Source organism: Panthera onca, chromosome A1, assembly GCF_046562875.1.
Source record: "Panthera onca isolate mPanOnc1 chromosome A1, mPanOnc1 haplotype 2, whole genome shotgun sequence".
In the NCBI taxonomy this organism is placed as follows: Eukaryota; Metazoa; Chordata; class Mammalia; order Carnivora; family Felidae; genus Panthera; species Panthera onca.
This window is the reverse complement of record NC_138339.1, coordinates 125,913,617-125,939,645: the sequence shown is the minus strand read 5'-3', so window position 1 is coordinate 125,939,645 and position 26,029 is coordinate 125,913,617. Positions and strand designations below refer to the sequence as shown.

Below are 26,029 nucleotides of genomic sequence, written 5' to 3'. Positions count from 1 at the left end.
ATTAGCCCATGTTGACCATTTTCTGTGCTTGCGCATTCCCTTTTCTATCTCAGACCTTCCTTATAGGATAATTTTCTTTCTTGCTGAAGCACATATTTTAGAAGTTATTTCAGTGGAAGTCTGCAGACTCTCCATTTTTGTTTGTCCAACAATATCTGTATTTTGCACTTGTTCTTGAAAGATAGTTTTCCTGGGTTTCAATTCCAGGTTGACTATTATTTTTCTCTGGGTGCTTTATAGATATCATTCAATATTCTTTTGTCTTAAACTGTCGCTCTTTATAATACAACTATCAATTGAATTTAGTGGTTTTCAAAGGGTTGCCTCTAGACCAACAGCATTTATAATGCTTTGGAGATTATTAGAAATATATTTCTTCAGCTTTATTCCAGACCTACTGAATCTACACTCTGCAGCTGAATCTCAGGAATACGTGTTTTAAAATTTTTTTTTTAATGTTTTATTTATTTTTGAGACAGAGAGAGACAGAGCATGAACGGGGGAGGGGCAGAGAGAGAGGGAGACACAGAATCGGAAGCAGGCTCCAGGCTCCGAGCCATCAGCCCAGAGCCCGACGCGGGGCTCGAACTCACGGACCGTGAGATCGTGATCTGAGCTGAAGTCGGCCGCTCAACCGACTGAGCCACCCAGGCGCCCCAGGAATACGTGTTTTAAAAAGTCCTACATGTGATTCTGATGCATAGTAAATTTTGAGACCCACTGATATAATTGTTACTCTTTTGAAGGGGAAAGTGAATTCATCATTTATTTGTCATCATTTTTAAGGTTTATTTCTTTGTCTTTGGTGTTCTCTAGATTATGATGAGTCTAGGAATTTACTTATTTTGATTAAGATTTCCTGGGCTTCCTGAATTGAGGGATTCATGGTTCCATTGGTCTTGGAAAATTATAACCTGTTATCTCTTTAAATATTCCTTATACCCTTTTTTCTCTACTATGTTCGTCTGGAACTTCAATTAGACTTCTTTTGGACCTTCCACCTTCCACTATATGTTTTTAAGTCATTTCCCCTATCTTAGGTATCTTTGTTACCTTTACTGTATTTGGGGTAATTTCTTGAGGTATGCACCAAAGATTTGTATTTGTTTCTGATAGAGGCACTTTAAGTGTGATTTACATCTTGGGTTTTTGAGCGACATAGGTAACATGAATTGTGCCCTCAAACCCATATGAATTCAGATTGTGTTAGAAATTCTCATGGGAGTTTTTTTTTTTTTTCCTCCATCACCTCTTCCTCCTCATTCTGCTTCATAGTGAGCCAGGGTCAACACTTGTATTCGTATCCTACACCCCAAATTTCTTGCATTGGTTTTTTTAACAAACCCATCCACTGAGGTCATTGCCTTTTGAGGGTCTTGGCTTTCGTGGAGATTCTGAGCTTAACTCATCTTCATGAGGCCTAGTCTTTCTCTTTTATCTCCTGTACCCATAGATGGTAAAAACACTGCCAGAGACCATCAAAAGATGAGCAAAAGCTAGCTTCTGGTATGAGTTTAACCTGTGGATTTTGGCTTTTTTTTCCCCTTTTCTGCCAATTAAGGAATTAATGTATTGATCAATTTATGATCAATGATGGCTTGATAGCTCAACTGTCGGGAGAGTAAATTAATTTTATTCAGTATTTTGTGAAATACTGTATATACTAAGAGTGTTTTCTCTGGGTGTCTTCTCAGCCTTCTTACCACGCATTGAGATCACTTCAGTTGCTTATTCTAACTCCTCTTCTCAGTATCCATATTCTTCATTGAGTATCCTGGACCTACTGGCCCTGTGGGTCTGGGCACTCAGCGGATAATTTGGAGAATTCATTTGCTCATAGGCTTGGGAACTCAGATGGTAATCGTGTTCAAATGCCTTACGTGGCCTGTAGGAGTTTTGTCCAAAAGATCCAAAGCCTGGCTTCCCCAGAGTGTCCTGGCCGGAGATAAACTGGCAACCAACTTGTAGGAGATGGCCTTTTGGGGGCCAGGCCCCCCTCATTCTCCCTTCTATCTCAGCTCAGAAGGTGCAAGCCCAAATGTGTCACTGAACCACAAACAGTACAGGCTATAGGTCAGTAATGGTGGATTGGGGCAGCAACACATTGGGTCTAAATCTAGTAATTATAGTACCCACAGATGTGGCCCCACGGTTTAGAAATTATGTCTGCTCTGTATGTCACAGACTCTAGAGTGGAAAAAAAAGAACACAACTAATACAGTGCAAAATAGGGGCACAGAAAATATTTTTTCAAATGCATGAGTTGACAATGATATCCTAGAGCTTTGGGACCTTAACTGGAGGTTCCAGCCCAGGATTGGCCCCCACTTTTTATTCTTTTTCATAGTTATTTCAAGATGGGTTTTGCAAATTGCAGAAAGATAGACTTGGTACTTGCTGTTAGGAGCTTATATGGTGTATTTGGTTCATTCCCCAAGTATGCATCAGCCAAAAGGCCTAGGGCTGTGTTTTGGGGGTTGATGGAGAAATGACCCCTTCTGATGGTTTAAAGGAACCATACGAGATGGGTAGTATATCACCTGAAAGATGTCAGGAGTAGACAAGTATAGAGATGGGAAGAGGTGTAAGTATTCCAGAAACAGAGAAAACTACTCTAGGCTACAAGTACAGCAGGTTGAGGGAGAAAGGATCAATATGGAAAAGGGGGTCAGGGCTCACAGTGCTGGTACATTGAAGGGAAGTTGTGCAGTTTAAGTATTATGTATTTAGCAAATGGGAACCACAGACTTTTGACCAAAAATGATGCAGAATATTTTCATGTTGAATCCGTAGACAGTCCAGATATTTTATGTTGGGGTAGGAGGGTTTCAGGTCAACCCTAGAATTCTCCTGGGAGTCGATTGGTACAGTTGGTTTCAGATGAGGAGGGACTGTCTTGTGTCAGGAGTGGATGGCTGTCCCCCTTGGCCAGCTGGCTGTGACATTATGTACTGTTATTACATGAAATGTGATTCTGGAGAGTAGCTTCATTGCTGTTGGTTAACATTAGTCAGATCCTAAATCCTGGCTTGGTGCTCATCCAAAGTGCTAAGATCCTTTGTTGGGGAACTATTTGTTAAAGTATAAAACGACTCAGGAATTATTCTGCACAAAATGTCAAGTGGCAGAATAAATAACCATTCCCCTCATTAATCCCTATGGGCAGCGTCTGTTTGAGAGCTTGGCTTTTCCATAATGAAAATATGTCAGCCCTGAATATATATTTGCGCTATTGAGACTGAACAGTGAAATGAAATGAATTCTCCACTCAGCCACAAGTGAAATATGGCAGTTTGTGGTGAACGAGGCACCACGTGCTGTAAAGTTGAGATCTGGACTCAAAGAAACCACAGGGAGCTCAGATCAAGTGGGAGAGGGGAAGGCAGCGTGTGATTCAAGTGTGAAGCAATCCCAAGCAAAATTCATCTTAATCCATTCCATTTAAAAGAGAATGCTCTGCCACACAGTACAGAAATATGTGTAAGAAATAGGTGAGGCTTTGTTGTCCTTGAAGCCACAGGAATCAGAAAGACCGGGGTGAGGGCCGGATATGCAGGAATGGTAAGACACATGATGGTGCCAGTGAGTACAGAGTCCTGAGGCCTCAGAGACCAGCCTGCCCAGCCCATTTGTTGTGCAGGTGCGAAAGCTGAGGCCCAGAAAGAAAGAGGCCTACCTAAGCAATCACCGTGAGCCAGTGAAATTCTTCATTCACAATAGCCTGCACTGGGACTAGCCTGTTCCCGCCACACTGAGCCCAGGCTGCATAGCCCTCTGTCTGTCCTCTGCTCTAGCATACAAATCATGAATTTGAGGCCAAGGACTGATCACATCATCAGACAGCATTTCGTACCTGGTCGTTGTTCATTGTTGCAAACTGACGTATTGCCAGACCTTCTTCTGAGGTCCAGGGTGCCTATTTTGTGTGTGGGTGTGTGGTTTTTCCTTTTATTTTACTTAACTATCCGTATTTCGTTTTTAAACTGAGAGTACGCCGTCCAACATCCTAACTGTTGCAGACTTGGGCTTCCGAGAGAGCCCATCGTGAGTGCAAATCCTCACTCTGCCATCTGCTGGCTGTGTGACTTTAGGGAAGCTGCTTGACCTCTCTGTAAAGTAGAAAGAGTCATTATATCGACCTGCAGAACTGTTGTAAGGCTTGTCTGAGATAAAAAGGGATATAGGTTAGCGGCTCGTACCAGTCACCTCATGATAAGCTGTAACGTGCAGAGGTTGAACTACCTGTGTTTGAGACGCACAGCTCTGTGTTTGGACGTTACTGCTCTTCTTAGCTTGTGAAGATGGTTCCAGGCAGCTTTCTTCTAGTGGGAGAAGAATGTGAGCTGGTGAGGAGACTTCAGTTGCTATCCTCATTGAGTTTTGAAAATGAGCACAGATGACTAAAAGCTGAGGAAAAACTGCTGAGAGTCCTGGATTCAAAAGCCACAGCAACAGTATTGCTCAGGTCTCTATTTTAAGAACCAACCAAAATTTCCATAAGCTCTGTCTCAGATTTTAATTAGGTTCATTGTTTCTTTTGCCAGAATGTGATTAGTACTACAGGTTTTAGAAATTAAGCTTAGGTTTACATGAATGGAGTTCATGAATAGGTTCACATGAATAGTGAAAAATAAGCAGGAAGAAAACACTCTTTTATATAATCAAATGATCCCTAAGGCTTTTTTTTTTTTAAGAGAGAAAGGAAAATGGTGAATGGAATAGTAAAAACAGGAATATCAGGAAAAGAGGATAGTCTTCTGGTTTGCGAGAACATGCCTTAACAGCTGTTTAGAGTCTCAAGACCTGTGGTTGATAAGATATGCAAATCATTATTTGGTATCCGATTTCCCATCCGAATTTGTAATCCTCAAACCTGTGAGCAGTGGAACTCACTGACATGATGGATTTGTGATCAGTAGTCCTACACAAGCCCACATGTTACAGGATTCCATTTATATGAAATATTCAGAAACGGCAAATAAATTTCTAGACACAGAAAATACTTTGGTGATTTCCCCGGGCTCAGGGAGGGAGAGAAGAAGGAACGATAGCTGGGCATGAGGTTTCATGTCAGTGTCCTGAAATTAGACACGATACGGTTGACAACTCGATAAATTTAATGAAAGTCACACTTAAAACGGATAAATTTTATGCTAAGTAAATTCTACCTCAATGAAGCTGCTAAAAAAAAAAATCAGCCTGTATGAATTGATGGAAAAAGTCAACCTTTGTGAAGGTATTGATCAAATGTCATCCTTTCTGTGAGGTCTCTTCTGTTTTGTTTTTTGTTTTTTTGTTTTTTTTTTAAATCTTTCCAGGCAGAATTAACTCATCAGTATGTTTTTGTTCCCATTACCATGGGAATAAGAGAAAGATAAGACATCTCTTAGTTTTTTTTTAATGTTTATTTATTTTAGAGAGAGAGAGAGGGGGAGACCGACCACAAGCTGGGGAGGGGCAGAGAGAAGGGGACAGAGGATCCTAAGCAAAGCCAGCTGTGCACTGATGGCAGTGAGCCCGATGTGGGGCTTGAACTCACAAACTCAGGAGATGAGCTGAGCCCAAGTTGGCCACTCAACCGACTGAGCCACCCAGGCACCCCTCTTGCTTTTTTTGATGTCAAATATATAACATTTAGACATAATTTTACATATAAAATTTAAACATAAAATTTAGCGTTTTAACCATTTTTAAGAGTACTATTTAGTGGAACTAAGTATATTCACACTGTTTTGCAACCATCACCACCACTTTTCATCTCTAGAACTTTTTCATCATCCCATTCTGAAACTTTTTTTCCATTAAGCCCTCAATTCCTATTTCCCCTGCCCCTAGTCCCTGGTAACCTGTAGTCTACTTTCTCTACAAATTTGACTATTCTAGGTACCTCCTATAAGTGGACTCATATAATATTTATATTTTCATGTTTGGCTTATTTCGTGTAGCGTAACGTTTTCAAGATCCGTCTAAGTTGTAGCATATATCAGAATTTCCACATGTTCTTAATCCACTCATCTACTGATGGATATTTGGATTATAATCATCTTTTGCCTATTGTGAAGAATGCTGTTATGAATATTGCTGTACAATCCAATCAGCTGTTCAAATCTCTTATTGCAATTTTGGGGGCATATACCTAGGAGTGAAATTTCTGGATCCTATGGTAATGCTGTGTTGAATTTTTTGAGGAACCACTATACTGTCTTCCGCAGTGGCTGCCACATATTATATTCCCGCCTTCCACTTTCTTTACCTTTTGGCCAAAACATGTATTACTGTTTTTATTATGGCTCTCCTTAATGGTATGAAATGGTATGTGTCACTGTGGTTTTGACTTGGATTTCCCTAATGATTAGAGATGTTGAGCAGCTTTTTATGTGTATATGGGTCATTAGGATGTATTCTTTGGAAATGAATACTGCACATGTTCTTTGGGAATATGGCTATTTGTTTTGCCCATTGTATAATTGGGTCCTTTTTTATTGTTGTTGAAATGTAGGTGCTCTTCATATATTTTGGACGTTAATCCCTTAGATATGATGGCAAATATTTTTCCCATTGCATGGGTTGCCTTTTCACTTTGTTGTTTACACTGAGTGTAGTGTCACTCAGTAACACAAATGGTTCCTGCCTTTTGGTGTCATATTCAAAAAGTCATTGCCAAATCCATTGTCACGAAGCTTACCTCTTCTGTTTTCTGTCAAGAATTACATGGTTCTTGCTCTTAAATTTAGGTATTTGATCTATTTTGAGACAAGACTTGATGTCTCAGATAAAGAACCCAACTTTATTCTTTCATAACTAGATGTCCACTTTTCCCCGCACCATTTTGTTGAAAAGACTGTTTTTTTCCCCATTGAATAATATTGGCATCCTCCCTGAAAATCATTTAATCATGTATGCAAGGGTTTATTTCCGGGCTTTGTATTCTATTCCATTTTTCTCTATATCTGTCTTTATAATAGTATCACATTATTTTGATTACCATGGCTTTTTGCTACATTTTTATATCAGAAAGTGTAAGTCCTGCTTGTTTCTTTTTCAAGATTGTTGTGGCTAATCAGAGTCTGTTGAGGTTGCATATAAATTTTGGGATAGATGTATCTGTTTCTGGGAAAAAAAAAACTTACCATCTTTGGGAGCTTGGTATGGATTGTTTTGAATCTCTAGGTCACTTTGGGTAACAGTGACATCTTAACTGTATTAAGTCCTCTAATCCATGAACCCTGGATGTTTATCCATTTATTTATGTCTTCTTTAATTTAGGAGTGTTTTGCACTTTTGGTGTGCATGTATTTCCTCTTTGGATAAGTTCAGTCCTATGTATTTTATTCTTTTTGATGCTATTATAGGTGAAATTGGTGTCTTAATTTCCTTTCCAAATTGTTCACTGTGTATAGAAACACAGCTGAGTTTTGTGGGTTGATTTTTGTTGTGTTTTTTCTTAACTTTATTTATTTATTTAGAGACAGTGAGTGAGCATGAATGGGGGAGGGACAGAGACAGAAGGAGAGAGAGAGAATCCCAAGCAAGTACCACACTGTTAGCGCAGAGCCTGATGTCGGGCTTGAGCTCAGAACCGTGAGACCACGACCTGAGACTGAGCCGCCCAGGCACCCCTGTGAGTTGATTTTGTATTCTACACTTTTGTTGAATTATTTTATTCTAAACTTTTCCTGTGGAAACTCTAGAGTTTTCTGCACTTAAGATCATGTTATCTGCAAACAGAATTTTACTTCTTTCTTTCCAGTTTAATTGTCTTAATTTTTTTTCTTGCCTAATTGTTCTGGCTAGTACTTCCAATAGTATGTTGACTAGGACTGGTGAAAGTTGACATCCTTGTTTTGTTTACGACCATAGGGGACAAGCTTTTTCATTCATCATTGAGTTTGATGTTAGCTATGGGATTTTCATACGTGGACTTTATTACATTGAGGTAGTTTCCTTCTGTTCTTAGTTTATAGACTGTGTTTATTTTAAAAAGTTAAATTTCATCAAATATTTTATCTGCATGAGTTGAGATGATTGTGTGATTTTTTTCTTTCATTCTGTTGATGTGGTACATTATGTTGATTGATTTTATGTGGTGAAACATCTTGGATTTAAGGGATAAATGGTTTGATCATGGCTTATAAATCTTTAATATATTCCTGAATTTGGTTTTCTAATATTCTTTTGAGGATTTTTGCCTGAGAGACTGTAAGGAATATTGGTCTGTAGCTTTCTTGTAGTGTCTTTTTCTGGTTTTGGTATCAGGATAATGCTAACCTCATAGATGAGTTAGGAAGTATTCCCTCCTCTTCACTTTTTTGGGAAGAATTTGAAAAGGACACGTGTTAATTTTTCCTTAAATATTTGTTAGAATTTACCAGTGCACCAGTCTGGTCCAGAGATTTTATTTGTTGGGAGATTTTTGATGCCTTTACTTCTTATAGGTTCATTCAGATTTTCTGTTTATTCATGATTCGGTCTCGGGAGGTTGTGTGTTTCTAGGTATTTGTCCATTTCATCTAAGTTTTTCAATTGTAGGCATACAATTGTTCATGACACTCTCTCATAGTATTTCTTATTTTTATGAAATCAGTAGTAATGTCCCTCACTTTTATTTGTAATTTTAGTAATTTGAGTCTTCTCTCTTTTTTTCTTAGTCAAATTAACTAGATTTTGTTAGTCACTTTTATTAATCTTTTTGAAATGCTTTTGTTTTTGTTGATATTTTGTATTTCGTATTCTTTATTTATATCTTTTCTAATCTTTTATTTCCTTCCATTTGCTACCTTTAGGCTTCTTTGTTGTTCTTTTTATAGTTTCTTAACTTGTAAAGTTAGGTTGTCTATTTGAGATCTTTTTTAAAAAAAATAATCAGCATTTGGAGCTATAAATTTGCACTCCTAGCATGGCTCTCATTGCACACTGTACATTTTGGTATATTTTCATTTTCATTTGCCTTTCCTTTGCAATTTTTTATTGGACTCATTGGTTGTTTAGGAGTGTGGTGTTTGAGTTCCACATTTTTTTTTTAATTTTCTGGTTTTCTTTTTGCTACTGATTGCTATTTTCATTCTGTGTGATCAGGAAAGATACTTAGTATGATTTCATTCTTTTAAAATATATACAATTTGAAGTCTTAAAACAGTAAACCTAGTTTTACAGCCTCATATATGGTCTGTCCTGGACCATGTTTATGTGCACTTAAGGAAAATGTGTATGTGTCTGTTAGGTCCAGTTAACTTAAAGTGTTGTACAAGTCCTCTCCTACTGATACGCTGTCTGTTTTTATCCATTATAGGAAGTGAGCTCCTGAAGTCTCTAGTTATTATAGAGCTGTGTATTTCAACTTTCAGGGGTGCCAGTGTTTTTCATTTATTTTGGTGCTATGATTTTTGGCAAATATAGGTCTGTACTTGTTGGATGTTTTGGTGAATTAACCCTTATTAAAGGAGACTCAATCCCACTTTCTCTCCCAAGGAAATAAACTGGGGTCTGACTCATGGACACTGTCTCCAGCCCTCCAGATGGTTACAAACAGAGCAGGGGCAATTACTATTACCTAGCTCATAGAGCTAAAAGATCATTAAAGCACTGTGTCAGGCCTTTCATTTAGGGAGGGATAAAACTTACCAAATGGCCCGAAGGATGTTTACTGGGAAAAATTTGTCATGGACAGTTCAGCAAGTAGTATCAGCCTGTGAAGTATGTCCTTAGAAACAATCCTCTCCACCACAAACTTGCTCTCCCAGGCAATCAAGGAACTGAAGGCTATCCAGGGAAGACTGACGGTTAGGTTTCACTCGTATGCCAAGGTCAAAGGAATTCCAACATCTATTGGTATGGGTTGATACTTTTACTAATTGGGTAGAAGCCTTACCGTAAAAAAATAAGGTTCTCCCCTTATGAAATCCTTTATGGGCACCTTCCCCCCATTATCAAGGGCGTAGGAGGGATCTAAATGAGATAGGCAATCTCACCCTAAGGTAACAGATGCAGACCCTTGGCTCTACCCTAACCACTTTACACCACTGGGTTAGGGAGCATTTATCTGTGATTCTGACCACAGACGCTCACCCCTTTAAACCAGGAGATGCTGTATGGGTAAAGGAATGGAATGTCCAACCCCTAAAACTCCTCTGGAGGGGCCCATCCTCTGTTACTTTGTCCACCCCTAGTGCAGTAAAGGTAGCCAAAGTGGGTCCCTAGAATTACCACAACCAAGTGAAGTCAGCATCTCAAAACTGGGAGTGCATTCCTGATCCATCAATGCTGTGCAAGGTGACCATTAGGGAAGAAGCAGTCTACAACTTTAGAGGCTCTGGGAGACTGCAGCCCAGCTTTAGTCACTCTGGAAGCCGACTAATACACACGGCAGAAGCTTGACGAATCGATGGTCTGATGGATCAAATAGACTGTCCTTATTTTTTATACCCATTTCCTTACTGGGATGCACTGTCACCCCTTGTTTCTCACTGTTGTTGTGATTCTTGTTCTACTTTTTGCCACGGGATTGGCAGAGGCCGCCCCGGCTGGCTGGGAGTGTGGCAAGAGGCTTCTGTTACACTCGCCTTCCTTTGGTGGATAGGATGCTTCATTGGTATTGGTTGCTTCTAATCCGGACCCCTTCTGTAGACCTAGGTTCCTCATCATGTGACCCATGTATTCGCATAACCAGGTCAGGCCAGGGAGTCGCTTGGTCCTTACTATACCATACCCACTTCTCATGCCAGGGAAAGGTCCTGCAGACCTCAGTACACTAGAAGACCACCTGTTCTATCTGCCAATGGGAGAGTCAACAGACTTGTTTTGACCCGCACTACTTCCCAACAGAAGAATGGCTAGAGGTCTGGAGTCACCCCAAGTCAGGCACCACCAGTGTGGGCTGACGAATGAACAAAATTCAAACTACCAGTCCAAGCCAGCCGTGGTCTATATTCTTTGATGTATGTACAGCCACAGGCGACACATTGCCATATGGTTTGCCATGTGGAGGTCTGGCATGGGAAGGAGGGTACCAACTCTATGCTGGATACATGTGTGAGGGGTCTGGTATGTGTGCTTCCTGGCCCTAGGCACCGAATTCTTCTTCCTTATTGGAGCCGTGTCACGTGGGCCACCTGGCAGACTAAAGACAAAGCAGCACTCCTCCGAAAGGGCATGGCTGTGTCAAATTGCCAATAGGGAACCTGTAACCCTGTAAATTTTGCCATCCTTGACCCAGGAGTTTCCAAATGTTAAATGAACCGTCAGATTAGTACACTTATCTATGGGTGGGGCACAGACCCAGGAACCTTGTTATACTTTAAAGAGAGTTACAGTCACACATAAGGCCATAACCCACCAAGTCTTTCACTCCTTTTATGAAGAAATGGAAATCCTCCCTCTTCCTGTCTCTGTCATGACGAAACATCTGTTTCTAGTCATAGGAGAGACTATAGTTCAGACTCTAAAGTTCTCTTCTCGTTATGTATGCGGGAACCGACATGGGGGATCAATGGCCACGGGAGGCTACCGGATTAGATCCCCATGAACCTTATAGTGGAACAGAATGTGCCAGTCATACTACTGGGGTTTGGCTCTCAAAACCTCAATTATTGGGGAAAAAAACCACCTTACCCGGTGGGGAAGGAATCTTACCATCTCTGTTAGAAGTTTAAAATGCCTAGCCCAAAGATTTTATAACTCAACCACCTGAGAAACCCAATGGTGGGGGTCCCCAGAGCACCTTCAGCCAGATCCCCACCCCTTGTCTAACTTCTCTCATCTCTGTGAGGCCTAGGACAATGCTGATGCAGCCATTGGACAGTGGGCCCCAGGTGGACTATAGTGGATATTTGGAAGGACAGCCTATACAGTACTTCCCTCAGGGTGGTCCGGGTCATGTGTGCTGGGAACTATTTGTTCATCGTTCTTCCTGCTATCACTTGCCAGAGATTAACATTTAGGAGTCCAAGTATTTGGAGGCAGGGAGACTCAAAGGAAATGATGTGTCCTACAGACTGGCAATTGGAAGGATGATGAATAGCCTCCTGAACATATAATCCAATAAGATGGCCCTGTCACCTGGGCAGACGATGGGTCCTGGGGCTACCGCACTCCCATTTATATGCTAAACTGCATAATCAGACTCAAATGATAACCAATGAGACCTCCAGAGCTCTTAACTTACTAGCCAGGCAGCAAACCACAATGTGCAATGCCATCTATCAAAATCGCTTGGCCTTAGATTACTTGCTTGCTTCTGAGAGAAGAGTTCGTGGAAAGTTTAACCTGAGAAACTGCTGCCTACAGATAGATGAGGAAGAAAAGGTCATAGAAGAGGTCACAGGTCAAATAAGAAAGGTTGTTCTTGTCTCAGTCCAGACCTGGGATGGTTGGAACCCCAGCGAGTTATTTGGAGGATGGTTCCCAACTCTCGGGGGTTTCAAAACCCTCCTAAGTATTATTCTCTTGATTTTGGGAGCTTGCTTAATCCTACCTCGCCAGTCTCCCCTGGTTATATGGTTCGTCTCCAGCCTCATTGAGCCAATGGTTGAAAGGAAAACGGCCGTGCCTGTGATGATGTTATGGAAATTTAAACCTCTAAACAAAGAGGATGGTCTTTGACCCAAATTAGGGGGTCTGAGCATCAAAGGGGGGAAGGTGGTAGAGCCCCTCCCTAAGGAAGGCAACATGGCCCAACCAATTCCCATACATGTATGTAGAACTCTGACCCGACTCTGTGACTTGGGACTGTGTCCAGTCAGACTCTATGTGTCACCATATATGGGAGCCAAGAGGTAGAAATTGCATCCAATGCTACACTCCACTGCACTTGGACCTCTGACTTTTGGGGTTTTGGCCCGTTGAGCCCCCGCTGGCATGAATACCACTGTTTTCTGGAAAGAAGAGCTTTGGTGGCCCGCCTGTGTGAGAATCCTGCTACCCTTTCTGAAATTTGAGTTAGGTAACCCAGAGACCAATCCTTTAAGCAGCCTCCAGACAGGTTATAATATTGCAAAAAAAAAAAAATGTTCTCTTGTGGTTTATGGAATTGGGAATTGGGCTGCCACCCGCTCTAGATATAAGGCCAGGCTGCACTGGGAAGAGAGTGGTCTAGGGCAAGTCAAGACATCATGAAATGTCCTGCCATTTTGAATGTGGCTTTTTGTTGATTGGATATTAAGTTGGATCCTACAGGCTTTTACTTTTTTTACAGAGATTTATTTATCTTAGTTTTCAGTGTTTTTAAACACTGGGTGAATGAAGCCTTTGGAGCTTCTTATTATGTCATTTTGCTTCATCTGTTGCTTTTGAGGCTTTCATACTTGATGAGGGAATCAGACATGACACAAAACATCGTGTTGGAAATACACACAGGGTGCTAGAGGAGAAGAGAGATTGAGAAAGGTTCCCAGGGAAGTAATAATCGAGCTGAGGCTCCTGGGAGTTCCAGGTAAAGACACTATCAAGAACACAGGCAGAAGCTTGAGAAGGGTGGAGTGCTGAGAAAGAAGTGAGAATTTGAGAAGTGAGGAGTGCAAGTGGACAAAGAAATACAGAGAAATCGATTACAAAGGAGCTTGTTTGCCAAGCCACGTAGTTTATATATGGTCTTGAAAGTGAAGAGAAACCTTGAAAATTAGGGTAGTGACATGATCAAATTTTCCTTTAGAGTAAATTACTCTGGCAGCAGCAGCATGCTGGATGGATCGGAGCTGGATAAGGATACAGCACGGTCACTAGTGAAAATATTCCTACGAACATTGAGAAAGATGATGGTGGTCAGAATCATGACAGTGGTGGTAAGAAAGCGAGGAAAAGTTATCTAGAAAGATGAACAAACAGAGGCTAGTGAGTTATTCGAGGTTGGGAAAGAAAACCAGAGATGTTGGTGCCATTCCTGAAGTCAAGGAATGTAGGGAGAGAAATCGCGAAGAGAAAGCTGATGGATTAATTTTAAATCATGTCAGACATTGTGGTAAATTGCTTTTGTTGTTAGAAGAAAGTGAAACATGGGGATGAGGCTGACACCCCTGTTAGCTATCAGACACAATCCCAGTCCTCCTCTTAGAGAAGTCACCACCGCTGGGGTCCCTCGGTGGCTCAGTCAGGTGAGCATCCAGCTCTGGATTTCAGCTCAGGTCATGACCTTACAGTTGGTGAGATGGAGACCATGGAGGGCTCTGTGCTGACAGTGCAAAGCCTGCTTGGGGTTCTCTCTCTCCCTCTCTCTCTCCCCCTCCCCCATTCATGCTATGTGTCTCTGTCACAATAACACTACCACCAGCTTAGTGTGTATTCTTTCAGGCCTTGCACTGTGTATTTCCACACTCCCCATAATTCCTTTTAGATACCTAATATATTCTATATTTTATACACCCCAATTTTTTTCTTCACACAACTGATAATGTAGAAGTTTTTCTCAGTGCATATGAAGTTAAGTCATTCTTTTGACTGTTGTGTCGTATTCCAGACGAGTCACCCATCGGGCCCATTGATGGATGTTTAGCTTTGTCCCAGTTTTCCTGTTCTAACAGTGATGTTGCAGTGGATATACATTTCTATGGGTTTTTTTTTGCAAATTATTTGATTTTTTGCCCTCTACTAGTTACCCAGAAGTAGAATTGCTGGGTCCTACGGGGTATGTTCTTATTTTGATAGTTGTTGCCAAACTGCCCTCCCTGTGGGTGCTGTGACTGTACAGTGTGCAAGGTGTTTATACCACATTCTCATCAACATGTAACATGGCTTTTTAAAGTGAAAAATGATAGATCATGGCTTTGTTTCTCTGATCATCCGTGAGGTTAGGCATGGTTCCCTTGCCATTTGTCTGTCTTCTGTGAATTGCTTGTTTCATCGTTTCTCCATTAGTCTGTTGGACCTTTGGCTTAGGGATTTAGGAGTCAAAAAATATTTATATCCTAATCCTTCATCTGTTTTACGTCACCAGTATCTTCCTTAGTCTCGTTTATCTTGCCAGATTGTTTATGATGTTGTTAATTTGGATGGAAAAAATGTATCAATCACGTCCTTTATGGCTCAGGTTTGTTAGAACAGCCTTGCTGACTCTTGCTGTCATGGGCATAACTGCTCTGTTTCATCTCACCTTTTTCATTTTTTAAGTTATCAGTGGGAAATTCTAGAATTATGTAAATGGAAAGTGATGTCTAAGAATGGAGTGGCAGTCAAAACACACACTCAAGATACAGATTGGGGGTTCCTCAGAGTAGAGGAGGCGGTTGAAACCAACGGCAAACAAAATAGTGTCCAGAGAAAGCACGTCAAGTTAAGTTCACAGAGCAACCAGGTTTTATTCACACTTGTATTCCTAGAACTGAATGTGGTGCCAGCCTCCAGTGGCATTCGTCAATACAACATTCATCTAAAAATCTATAAATAAATCTGTAAAGGCCCGTTGAGTGAGTACATCTTAAAATCTTCCTCTTTCCTTGAATCAATTTGTCAAAGCAAATCTTACAAGTGGGTAAGCATTGCGAGAAGGTGCTGTGACCTTTTCGCTTACCTGTATCACCAAAGCTGGACACTGGCTTCTAGTTCTCATTCCTTTGGTCCTGCCCTTTAAATGAACCAAGGTGGCATCTGGGAAGTCACAGCTGGAGGAGCAAGGTGATATTTGACCTGCACAACTGTGCTGATTTGAGATGAATTTGGAGTGTGTCCATGAATGCCAACATCTCTTTGCTGTATCCTGTAACACCCCTAGAGTATTCATATTGGTCATTGTTCTCCTGACATTAGTTATTTTGTGGATTTATGAAGCACCTTTCCCTGAACTGTCAATCTACAAATTGTCTGTAAAATCTACTCCGTGGGGTAAAGGAATGGAATTATTCATAAGATAGTTTCTACCTCAGCTCAGGGTGAAATTACTCACTCAGGGTATAATTAAGTCATACACACACTGGCCTGAATGTGGATAAAGGTGGAAAGGAGATAATTCCTGTTCCAATTTGGGTGCTTTCTGATGTTTGACGAGCCTCTGGTGGGTTAATCCATGAACTGTGGAGAACTCAGAATTCCCTGTAAAGGAGACTGGGTTTTTTTTGTTGTTGTTGTTTTTTGTGTTTTAGTTTCAGGAGAATTGGAGAAGAACTGACAGGGGAGGGAAGGAATAGGCAGAACTGGAAAAGCTTAAGGTTGTAAACAGGAAGACAACACTGAAATTCAATAGGTCAAAACTATGTAACAAAGGTCAAGCGTAGAAAAGGTGGAAGCAGCAAAAATAAGGGTTAGGTGTTCTAGACTGAGTGGGCACAGATTGTGCTGAGAGGGGCCAGGACAGGCTCGACCACAGCAGGTATTCTTCCCTGCCATGTACAGAAGCACAGGAGAGGTCTGCATTGGCAGTCCCCTTTGCCCCTACTGTGTGTTCTACAGAGAGCGGGTGTGGACATAGCCGGGTGAGTTCACATGCAAGATAAGAAAATACAAATACATTCAGATGTTGCAGACAAATTAAAATTTATTGAGACAGACAGAAATGCACCTACTTAGGACTACAGTTAAAGCATTTACTATTAACCAAAGAGTCGTGTTCACATTCCAGATAAGTCTACGTGGAAAAGCATTCAGAATTTACTAGATTTTTCTACATCACTATTTCATCTACAATAGGGACAACAAAATGACACTCAGGATTTGGTGGGCTCTCATTACAATGCTACACATTGAACAGGGACAAACATCAGTGACTTTGAGAAAAAGGTATAAAAAGACCAAAACCACCCACTGTAGAAAGGGCTCTTAGATGTTACTGTACAATGTGGTCAAGGTAAAAAATGAAAACAAAACAAATGTGAATTGCATTCTGGGAAAAGTAGAGGGGCAGACCTGGACAGACACGTAGTCATTCACTGCTGGGCGTGGGGAAATGGGCATAAAGAAGGGGAAACTGATAACAAAACCTCAGATTGAACATCAAGGTATTCCCATGCCTAGAATATCCGCAGAAACAAAAAGACATTAATATGGCAGACAGCTAACTATGGTGGAAGAAAATTCTGGGGTTTAAGTTGGATGCCGAGGAAACAGGATTAAATAAGAGAACCATTTATGGAATAAGAATAAAACTACTAGAGTTTCCAAAAATGAGTTGGTGAGGATTCAGTTCATTAACTGTCTCAAAAAAAAGGTAATTAATTATCATGGTATTATTTTTTTAATCAAAATTCTTATGTATTCTTAGTTGCTAGCAAAAATGCTCCTGCCCAAAAGGAAGAAATCAAAAATTTCACTTCTAAGGATAAAGTTTCTAAAAATTGTACTAAAGCCCTTTAAAAATCCAATGCTGTCATGCCAAAGTTGAGGCATGAAAAGTGGTGTTAATGTTGGTTGGTCCATTGATTTTGGGTTTCCGGTCTTAGGAGGGCTTTTTATTTAATATCTTAATGAGTCAAAATATCTTCTTGGAATATCTTTGAAAATGAGCATCTCGTTAGCTTACTGGGAACTGACTACAGAGCACACTCTTCTCCATCATTAAGTTAATGCTAAGAATCTTTAAGTGTCATCTTATTTTGAAACTTGTCATAAGATAATTAGGCAAATTAAAATCAGTGGTTCTCTGTTCCTAGAAGTTTCTCTAAGTGAAATCAGTTAGTCGATTTTAATTTGTTCTCTTGTGCATTTTTCCAAGCTCAGAGAGACAGTAACAATGGTTTTCTCTGATGGTGTAAACTGAGATTTTTTTTTAATGTCTTGATTCTTTTATATACTCTATTACAATTTAGCTGCAATTAAACACCTGTTTTCTAAATTATGATCTTGGTGTTTTGTTCAAGTGAGAAAAAAAATTGAAACAGGGATGATGCAGTTGAAATCCCAATACAGAGCTTGCCTCTGGCCTCTCTATACCCACAGTCCTGGTTGTACCCATGTATATTAGGCCACAGAAGTTTATTGTATCAAGTATGTTCATTTCCCATCTGAGACTAACTCTGGAGATGATGCCACTTTGGCCAATGCTAGGATTGGAAAATGCTGGTTTGAGGTGGGTTGACAGAGTACAAAGTGGTTTTTTTTTGCCTGAGTTTTATGTGGTTGTCTTGTGGATGGGCTGGAATTCATGATGAACGAAAACAAACAACAAAAAAAATGTGGGCCAGAAAGCCTTGCTGGGTGGCTGAGGAGGGTATCCAGGAAGCTGGAAACCAGGTGGAGCAGGAGCTTAAGGGCTGGTACTGAACTAAATGGGACCACTTGAGGACTATTCTTTGGTACTTTGTATCCGAGTCAGCTTTGATAGGGTCAGAAATTCTAAAAACGGTAGAGAAAATGACCCTACCAAATTTGGAGACAGACTCTAATCGTGAACTTACTTCGGGAAAAGAAACACTGATGAAGGGCTTTCTTCACTGGTTTCTTGACATTGGTGCAGGTGAGGTGATGGGGACAGGACTAGCCGGTAAAAATCCAACCCTAGCTTCTCTGTGCTACGATGAAGTTCTTTTTGGCCTCTGTCTGGGATTTTTTACAAAGGATGAGTGGTGGTATAAAATCTGTACAGTTCGTGGACCCTCATTATGATCTGTGGATAGAAATGGGGCAAAAGCAAAACCTTAGATTAAGAATCCGGAATTTTCTTCTGCTAAGGAACACTGTGGTATTGTCTTCTCAGAGAGCAGGGGATATGGAGACATGCCTTGGAAAAAGCCCTTGCGTAGGTAGTAGGGAGGGTGAGAACCTGTGGCAGACAGGATTGTTGCAGCCCGGGGTGGGCTTGGAGCTGAAATGAAAGAGATGGCTTGTGAAGTTGCCCATGTGGGAGTCTCATGGCTTCTGCAAGAAAAGCGATTTAGGCGGACAGAGGCTTATCCAAATCAAAGGGCTTCCAGGAACTCTGCTAATGCATAGGGGAAGGAGCATCCTCAGCCTGCAGGCTGCAAGTGCTGTTAGTGCAAAAAAAGGACTTTGATACAAATTTCTTATTCCAGAAATTGTGATCCAGGTCTGGACAAGCTGACAAATCTAGAATTGTTTTTCAGATGAGTTTTTTAGAGGATCTTGAAACACTTTTTTCTGACAGGTGTGTGCACACCCTTGTACACGTACAGTCTGTTCTGTACATATTCAAGCATGTACAGAGAGAAGCGTCCAGACACCATTTTTTATTAAGGAAATCAATTCCCCAGAGGAACTCTTGACTGAATTAAGGCTCTTGTTTGTAGGAAGCCAGATAGAGTGATATGAAAACTAATTTTTAGTTATTAACACCCGGGGTGGTGGGGCTAGGGGGGGAAAAAGTACAGTGTGGTGTTTTCCACGACATCTACAGGACACAAGAAAAGCACTTAGACACCGTAAGGCCGGGAACCATGCTGGAATAACCACTGGTGTGGGTAATCAAAAAGCATCTTTGACGTTTACAAGGTGGGGGCTCCCTGCACTGTCAGAATCCCACATAAATCACATGCTTGGTGCAAAAATCTCACGGGAGGGAAGGGGGCTCGAATTCAGCCAGCCATTCCCCTGTCTAAAAAACAAAACACAACACCCTTCTTCCCACACAAGCGTATGCAAAACCAGAATGCTCTGGGGACAAGAAGTGGTCTCCCAAACCTCGGGTCGGGTACAGAGAGCAACAATGGAGAAGAGGCCTTGGTGCTGTGGAGTCTTATTAGATACAAACGCAGGAGTAGGAAGTGACTTGCAATTCTGTGTGCACCTCGTGTCCTCTTCCCGGTGGGGACTACCATATGTACCCGACCTCGTCCTCTTTGTCGTCATCCTCGTCCTCATCATCCTCTGTCACTGCCCGGGTGTGCACCCTCAGCTTGCCCAATCTGTCCTTTGGTCCCAGCTCCCGTTCATCCTCCAGGTCATCTAGGAGGACCACAGAGCCACCACTGCCAAAATCCCCTGAAGTTTCTTGCTCCTCTTCTGAAATATTAAGAAGGAAGACAAGATGGAGGATTAGTTTCTCTTTATACCTTATGACCATAAGAATGGTTCCTTCGCATGTGACTCAACTGTAGGGAAAAACCATGCAATTCACTCTCTGAATACTGGGGCCTCTCAGCCTGGAGGGACCACAAGCTTTGGGGGCCCCCAGAATTCTTGAGATGCTTCTACCTTCTGGGGTAGAACTGTGGGAGGTTTATCGAAGTCCCTCTCTGCCTGCGACAGTTCCTGACTGTGACAAAATGTTACCCAATCTCCTGCTCATGGTGAGTCCCTGCCACTCTGGAAGCTAGCTATGCATAATCACGTGTGCTTTATTCACGTCACCATTGTAAACTTGTTCGCTGTAGACCACGGATAGGTCTTGAAATTTCCCTGCCCAGGTCTTTATCCAGTCAGGACGTGCAAGTCGTCATTGTGGGGCTGATGCAGAAAACCTTACTCACCACAGCTCACGGTGCCCTGTTTCCTGGAGCCAGCCAGCTCGTTTCCGTATTTATCCACACACCAGCACTGCCCTGTGCTCCCGTGGCACTGCGTGGCTTTGTAATATCCCTCCTCATTACACCGAGGTATGAATGCTCCTGAGGGAATAAAAGGTCCAATTTGAATCAGAGGTGCCCTGATACTCGGGGTTAATGCCCTCCAAGACGGAGAAGAGGGCTAACCTATCAGACCGGGTACTTCTTGCAGAGCTAGCAGGGGAGAATGGGGCCGTTGGTTATGACTTACTCAAGATGACAAGTCCCTGGGTTTGCTCAAGGTTAGACAGGATCCCTTCTTTGATGGGTTCTTATTTTTCCCCTTTAAATGGCGAATGGGTCCTACTCTTAGGACTGGTTAATATTTTTTCAGTTTTACTGAGATAGAATTGATGGGCAGCCTTGTGGAATGTCAACTGTAGGGCCAAATTTGACTCACATATACTGGGACATGATTACCACTGTAAGTTTAATTAACATCCATCATCTCAATGATTTAAAAAAAAAGATGTTTTTCCCTTGTGATGAGAACTCTTAGGATTTACTATTAACAACTTTCCTACGTACCACACAGCAAAGTTGACTAGAGTCCTCATGCTGTACATTAAATTCCTAGTACTTATACGCCTTTCAACTGGAAGTTTGTACCTTTTGATCACCTTTCTCCAGTTCCCCCCCTCTCTACTCCCTACCGCTGGGGACTACCAGCCTGATGTCTTTTTCTATGAGTTTTTGTTGTAAACTTTTTTGGTTTATTTTTAGAGAGAGAGAGAGTGCGTGTGTACACGTGAACAGGGGAAGGGCAGAGACAGGGAGACAGTGTGGAGCCTCTGACAGCAGAGAACCCAGTGTGGGGCTGGAACTCACGGAATCACAAGATCATGACCTGAGCCAAAGACGCTTAACCGACTGAGCCACCCCGGTGCCCCTGAGATTTTTAGATTCCACATATAGGTGAGATCATACAGTATTTGTCTAACTTACTTCACTTAGCATAATTTCTTCAGGGTCCATCTGTGTTGTCACAATGGGCAAGACTTCCTTCTCTTATGGTATACAATATTGTGTATACACACGCACCAATAATGTCTTTATTCAGTAATCCGTTGATGGACACCTCTGTTGTTTCTGTATCTTGGCTACTATAAATAATGCTGAAGTGAGCATAAGGGTACATATATCTCTTCGACAGAATGTTATTTCCTTGGGATATATTCTGAGAAGTTGAATTGCTGGATTGTATGGCAGTAGTATTTTAAAATTTTTCATGAACCTCCATACTGCTTTCCATAGCGGCTGGACCAATTTACATTCCCACCATCAGCGCACAATGCTTCCCTTTCTCCATGTCCTTACTAGCACTTGTTGTGTCTGGTCATTTTGATGACAGCCATTCTAACAGGTGTGAGGTGATATCTCACTGTGGTTTCGATAAGCATTTCGCTGATGATTAATAACGTTGAGCATCTTTTCACGTACCTGTTGGCCATCTGTATGTTTTCTTTAGGATGATGTCTATTTAGATCTTCTACCCACCTTTAAATCAGGTTTTTGGTTTTGGTTTGTTTTGCTACTGAGTTGAGTTCTTTATACATTTTGGGTATTAATCCCTTATCAGATATATGGTTTGCAAATGTTATTCTTCATTCTGTAGGTTTTCTGATAATTTTGCTGTGCAGAAGCTTTTAAGTTTGACGCAGTCCCACTTTTTTTTTTTTAATTTAGTGGCTCGTGCTCCAGGTGTCCTATAAAAAATATCATTGCTGAGGCTCATGTCAAGAATCTTTTTCCCCTATGTTTTCTTCTAGGAGTTTTATGGTTTCCAGTCTTGCATTTAAGTCTTTAATCCATTTTGAGTTAATTTTTGTGAGGGGTATAAGATAGAGATCTAGTTTCAGTCTTTTACATGTGAATATTCAATCTTCCAAGCACCGTTTATTAAAGAGACTAATAGTAGACCTATATACTTGTGTTTATTTTTGGTTCCCTTGATCTTTGTGTCTGTTATTATGCCATCATGCTGCTTTGATGATTACAGCTTCATAACGTAGCTTGGAATCAGCAAGTGTAATGTCTCCTACTTTGTTCTTAGGATTGCTTTGGCTATCTGGGGTCTTTTGTGATTCCATATGAACTTTAGGATTGTTATTTCTATTTCTGCAGAACATACCAGTGGACTTTTGATAGGGATAGCAATTAAATTGTAGATGGTTTGGGGTGATATGGACATTTTAACAATATTAAACAAATTTTAACAATGTTAAATTAAATATTCTTCCACTCCATAAACATGGGATTCCTTTCCATTTATTTGTGTTGTCTTTGATTTCTTTCATCAGCGTCATATAGTTTTTAGTATATACATCTTTCACCTCCTTGGCTGAAACATATCTGCAAATAAGGAAAATTGTACTTTTTTCCAACTTGGATGCCTTTTGTTTCTTTGTCTTGACTGACTGTGCTGCATAGGACTTCCAGTAGTATGTTGAATAGGAGTGGTAAGAGTGCCACTTTGTCTCGTTTCTGATATTAGAGGAAAAGATTTCAACCTTTCACTGTTGAATATGATGTTGGTTGTCTTATGTGGCATTTATTGTGTTGAGGTTTGTTCCTTTTATACCTAATTTGTGGAGAGTTTTTAAAAACCATGAATGGATGCTGGATTTTGTCAAGTGAATTTTCTGCATCTATTCAGATATCACCTTGTATTAATATATCATATTGGTTGATTTGTGTATTTTGAACCATCCTTGCATCGCAGCATTAAATCCCATTTGATCCTTTTAATGCACTGTTGGATTTCGTTTACTAGTATTTTATTGGGAACTTTTGTATGTGTATTTAAGATACTGGCGTTTTTTTCTTGTAGGGTCCTTTCTGATTTTGCCATTGGGATAATGCTGGCCTCAAAAATGAGCTTGGGAGTGTTTCCTCTTCTTTGATCTTTTTTGGAAGAGTTGAAGAAGGTGTGGTGGTGTTAATTCTTTAAATGTTCACTAAAATTCACCAGTGAAGCCATTTGGTCCTGGGCTTTTCTTTTTGGGGACATTTTTGATTAGTAATTCAATCTCCTTACTAGTAATTGGGATATTGTTTTCCTGGAGTAAATACTACTTGGCCATGATACATTGTTATTGGAATACTACTGACTGAATTTACTGATCCTTTTGCATCTGTGTTACTAGGCGATTCACTAAGTGATAAAACTGTATGCCTCTATTTCTAATTTTTTTATCATGGCACCCAATTCATGAAATGATTCAGGTGTTTTTCTTGCCTCCTCTAGACATTTTGAATACATTTTCTTCTGTGAAAGACGTACTCATAAAAATACTTTGGGCCTGTTTTGGGGGGCAGTGAGGTTAGCATTTTGATTTTGATTTTCAGGAATTTCATGGTTTTTCATACAGGTGGGTCTTCTGTTTCTCTTCCTTGTACAAGTGTGGTAACTCACAGTACTTGTTTCAACAAGGTTTTCAAGATTCTGTAAGTTGGCTTATAGCAGTGGTTGTCAAAGTGTGGTCCCAGGACCAGCACCTGCATCATTACCTGGAAACATCTTAGAAAAGCATGTACTTGGGCCCTATCCCACCCAGATCTACTGAATCAGAAACTGTGTTTTAGTAAACCCTCCAAGTGATTCCAATACATGCTGAAGTTTTAAAACAACAAATTTACAGTACTGTCCTGTATGTGAAGTTACATTCCCACTTACAAGTTCATAACAGTAGTTGAATGGCTTTCATATTGCCAAAGATTTGTCTATTTCATTGTTTTCTACTTTAGTCTTGGTCATTTTTTTGACTTGAAAGGTTAGTGTTTGTTTTTTCATAAATCCATTTGAAGCTATGAATATTCCTCTGTTTTTAGTTGCTTCCCTCTGATTTTGACTCACAAACCTCATTGTCATTCAATCCTAAAAGTAGTTTTAATTTCACTTTTGATTATTTATACTCCACGATGTATGGTCTATTTTGTTTTTAATTTGAATGCCCGTGAAAACACATTAGGAGATATCCCCATGCAGGAAATGATGTGTAAGAAGGTCAATGGTATTTTTATGAGTCAGCCAGAGTAATCTCTCTATGTGGGGAGATGTGATAAAGCAAGCTTGAAAACTAGGTGAGATTCAAGGTAGGACAAAGGTAGGCGTTTCATTGGTGTGAGCTAGGGAAAATGGAAGATGAGACGTTTTATCTCAGACTACATGCCTTATAAATGTCTCATTCATTATTAATGAAGCGGTAAGAAGATATCCATAGCCAATGAAAACAAAATTTAAAAACTAGATTTATACTAATTCTTTAACTACCTGTGGACCTTAGGCATATCACTCAAACACCTGAATAACCTCCTACATGGAGAAATCAGATTAGTGAGCACAAGCCCTTGCACTGGACAGACCTATTGAAGTTGCCTTCAGATCAGAATGATACCTTTGTGTTTTTTAGAACTCAGGTCCACATAGGTCAAAGTCACAACTTTGGGGTTCTTCCTGAGTCGAACGGGGCATTATCAGAAGTGGGAGATCTGAGGCAACCCAAAAATCAGTAGAGGAGAAACTACCTGAGTTCACGGACTACTTAAACAATCTGTAAAATCAAAACAAAACAAAACTTGCCCATTTCTTCAAGTACACAGGAGCATGTTTGAAATGGCAAGATGCTTAAGGGATGCACCTGCTTCTTAATGCTTAACAAGAAAAATTGTGAATTATTGTGTATTATATTGCCGCTGTCAGCTCTCTTTTTAAAAAGCAAGTAAACCAACCCAGACTCCTTTTTTGACAAATATATGAGGTTTACCAGTCTCTGAAATGGCCTGGTCTGAATGCCATGACGACCCCTTAGTGCTGGAGAAAGAGGATATGCAGCTGAAAGGGAACACTTCAACAAGCCAGCATTTGTTACCTTTACCTCCAGCCACAGACGGGCATGTCAGGGAAAAGCACAGTTAACATTCAGACAGAGAGGAGAAATGTGCACTATTTAAACAGATTTATGCTTTCCTCCAGGGATTATTATGCACATGAATCCAAAAAACACATTTAAGCACACCCAAGCCTTTGAACCCGATCTGATAAATATAGAAGAGGCTACAGCTCATCTTCTTCCCTGAATGGACAATTTGGTCTGGGGAATAATTCATAGACATTACTGCTTGAACTAGGAAGGAACACTTTCATGCTCCATTCAGGAGAGATTCTTGGGAGAGGAGAAAGCCGAGGTTTACTGGAGCCCCAAGTAAGGGAGGAGTGGGCAGTAGAGACGGTGTTGGATTCCCACCCTTGCAGCCCTGCCCACTAGTCCTGGGCTAATGGACTAGGCAGCATTTCTCAAACAGCTCGCCTATCCTCAGACTACGTCCAGCCAGCTGTCCGGGGATGAAGCGAGGCATTTCTTTCAGGAAACACTGTTACCTAATGGAATAACCATTGCTGTGGCTCAACATTACACGAGACATGGTTGGTTTAATTAGTTGTTCAAACGAGTGACAAGAAATTGTACTTACCCAACAGGCTCTTCCCCTTGCTCAGCTTCTGAATCCTGTTCATTTCATTCTGGCAAGGGAGACCTGAAAAATAATTTATGAAAGTCAGTTTCCAGATGGTGCGGGACATAATCTCTAATGATTGGCTTCACTCATGAAGTGAA

General features: G+C 40.8%; 1 protein-coding gene and 1 long non-coding RNA gene across 3 annotated transcripts in view; one reads left to right on the top strand and one right to left on the bottom strand.

Moving 5' to 3' along the window:
- LOC132681510 (uncharacterized) overlaps positions 1 to 26,029 on the top strand; it is a 221,107-nt gene that overhangs the window by 185,911 nt on the left and 9,167 nt on the right. The window lies entirely within an intron of this gene.
- The window catches only part of SPOCK1 (SPARC (osteonectin), cwcv and kazal like domains proteoglycan 1), a 517,390-nt gene continuing 507,799 nt past the window's right edge, over positions 16,439 to 26,029 (bottom strand). Inside the window, exons 9-11 of the mRNA XM_060636075.3 lie at positions 25,887 to 25,949; positions 20,340 to 20,477; positions 16,439 to 19,872 (exon numbers count right to left, since the gene is read on the bottom strand). Coding sequence (XP_060492058.2) covers positions 19,682 to 19,872; positions 20,340 to 20,477; positions 25,887 to 25,949 — 392 coding nt within the window. The 3' untranslated portion in view covers positions 16,439 to 19,681. The remainder of the gene's footprint in view (positions 19,873 to 20,339; positions 20,478 to 25,886; positions 25,950 to 26,029) is intronic.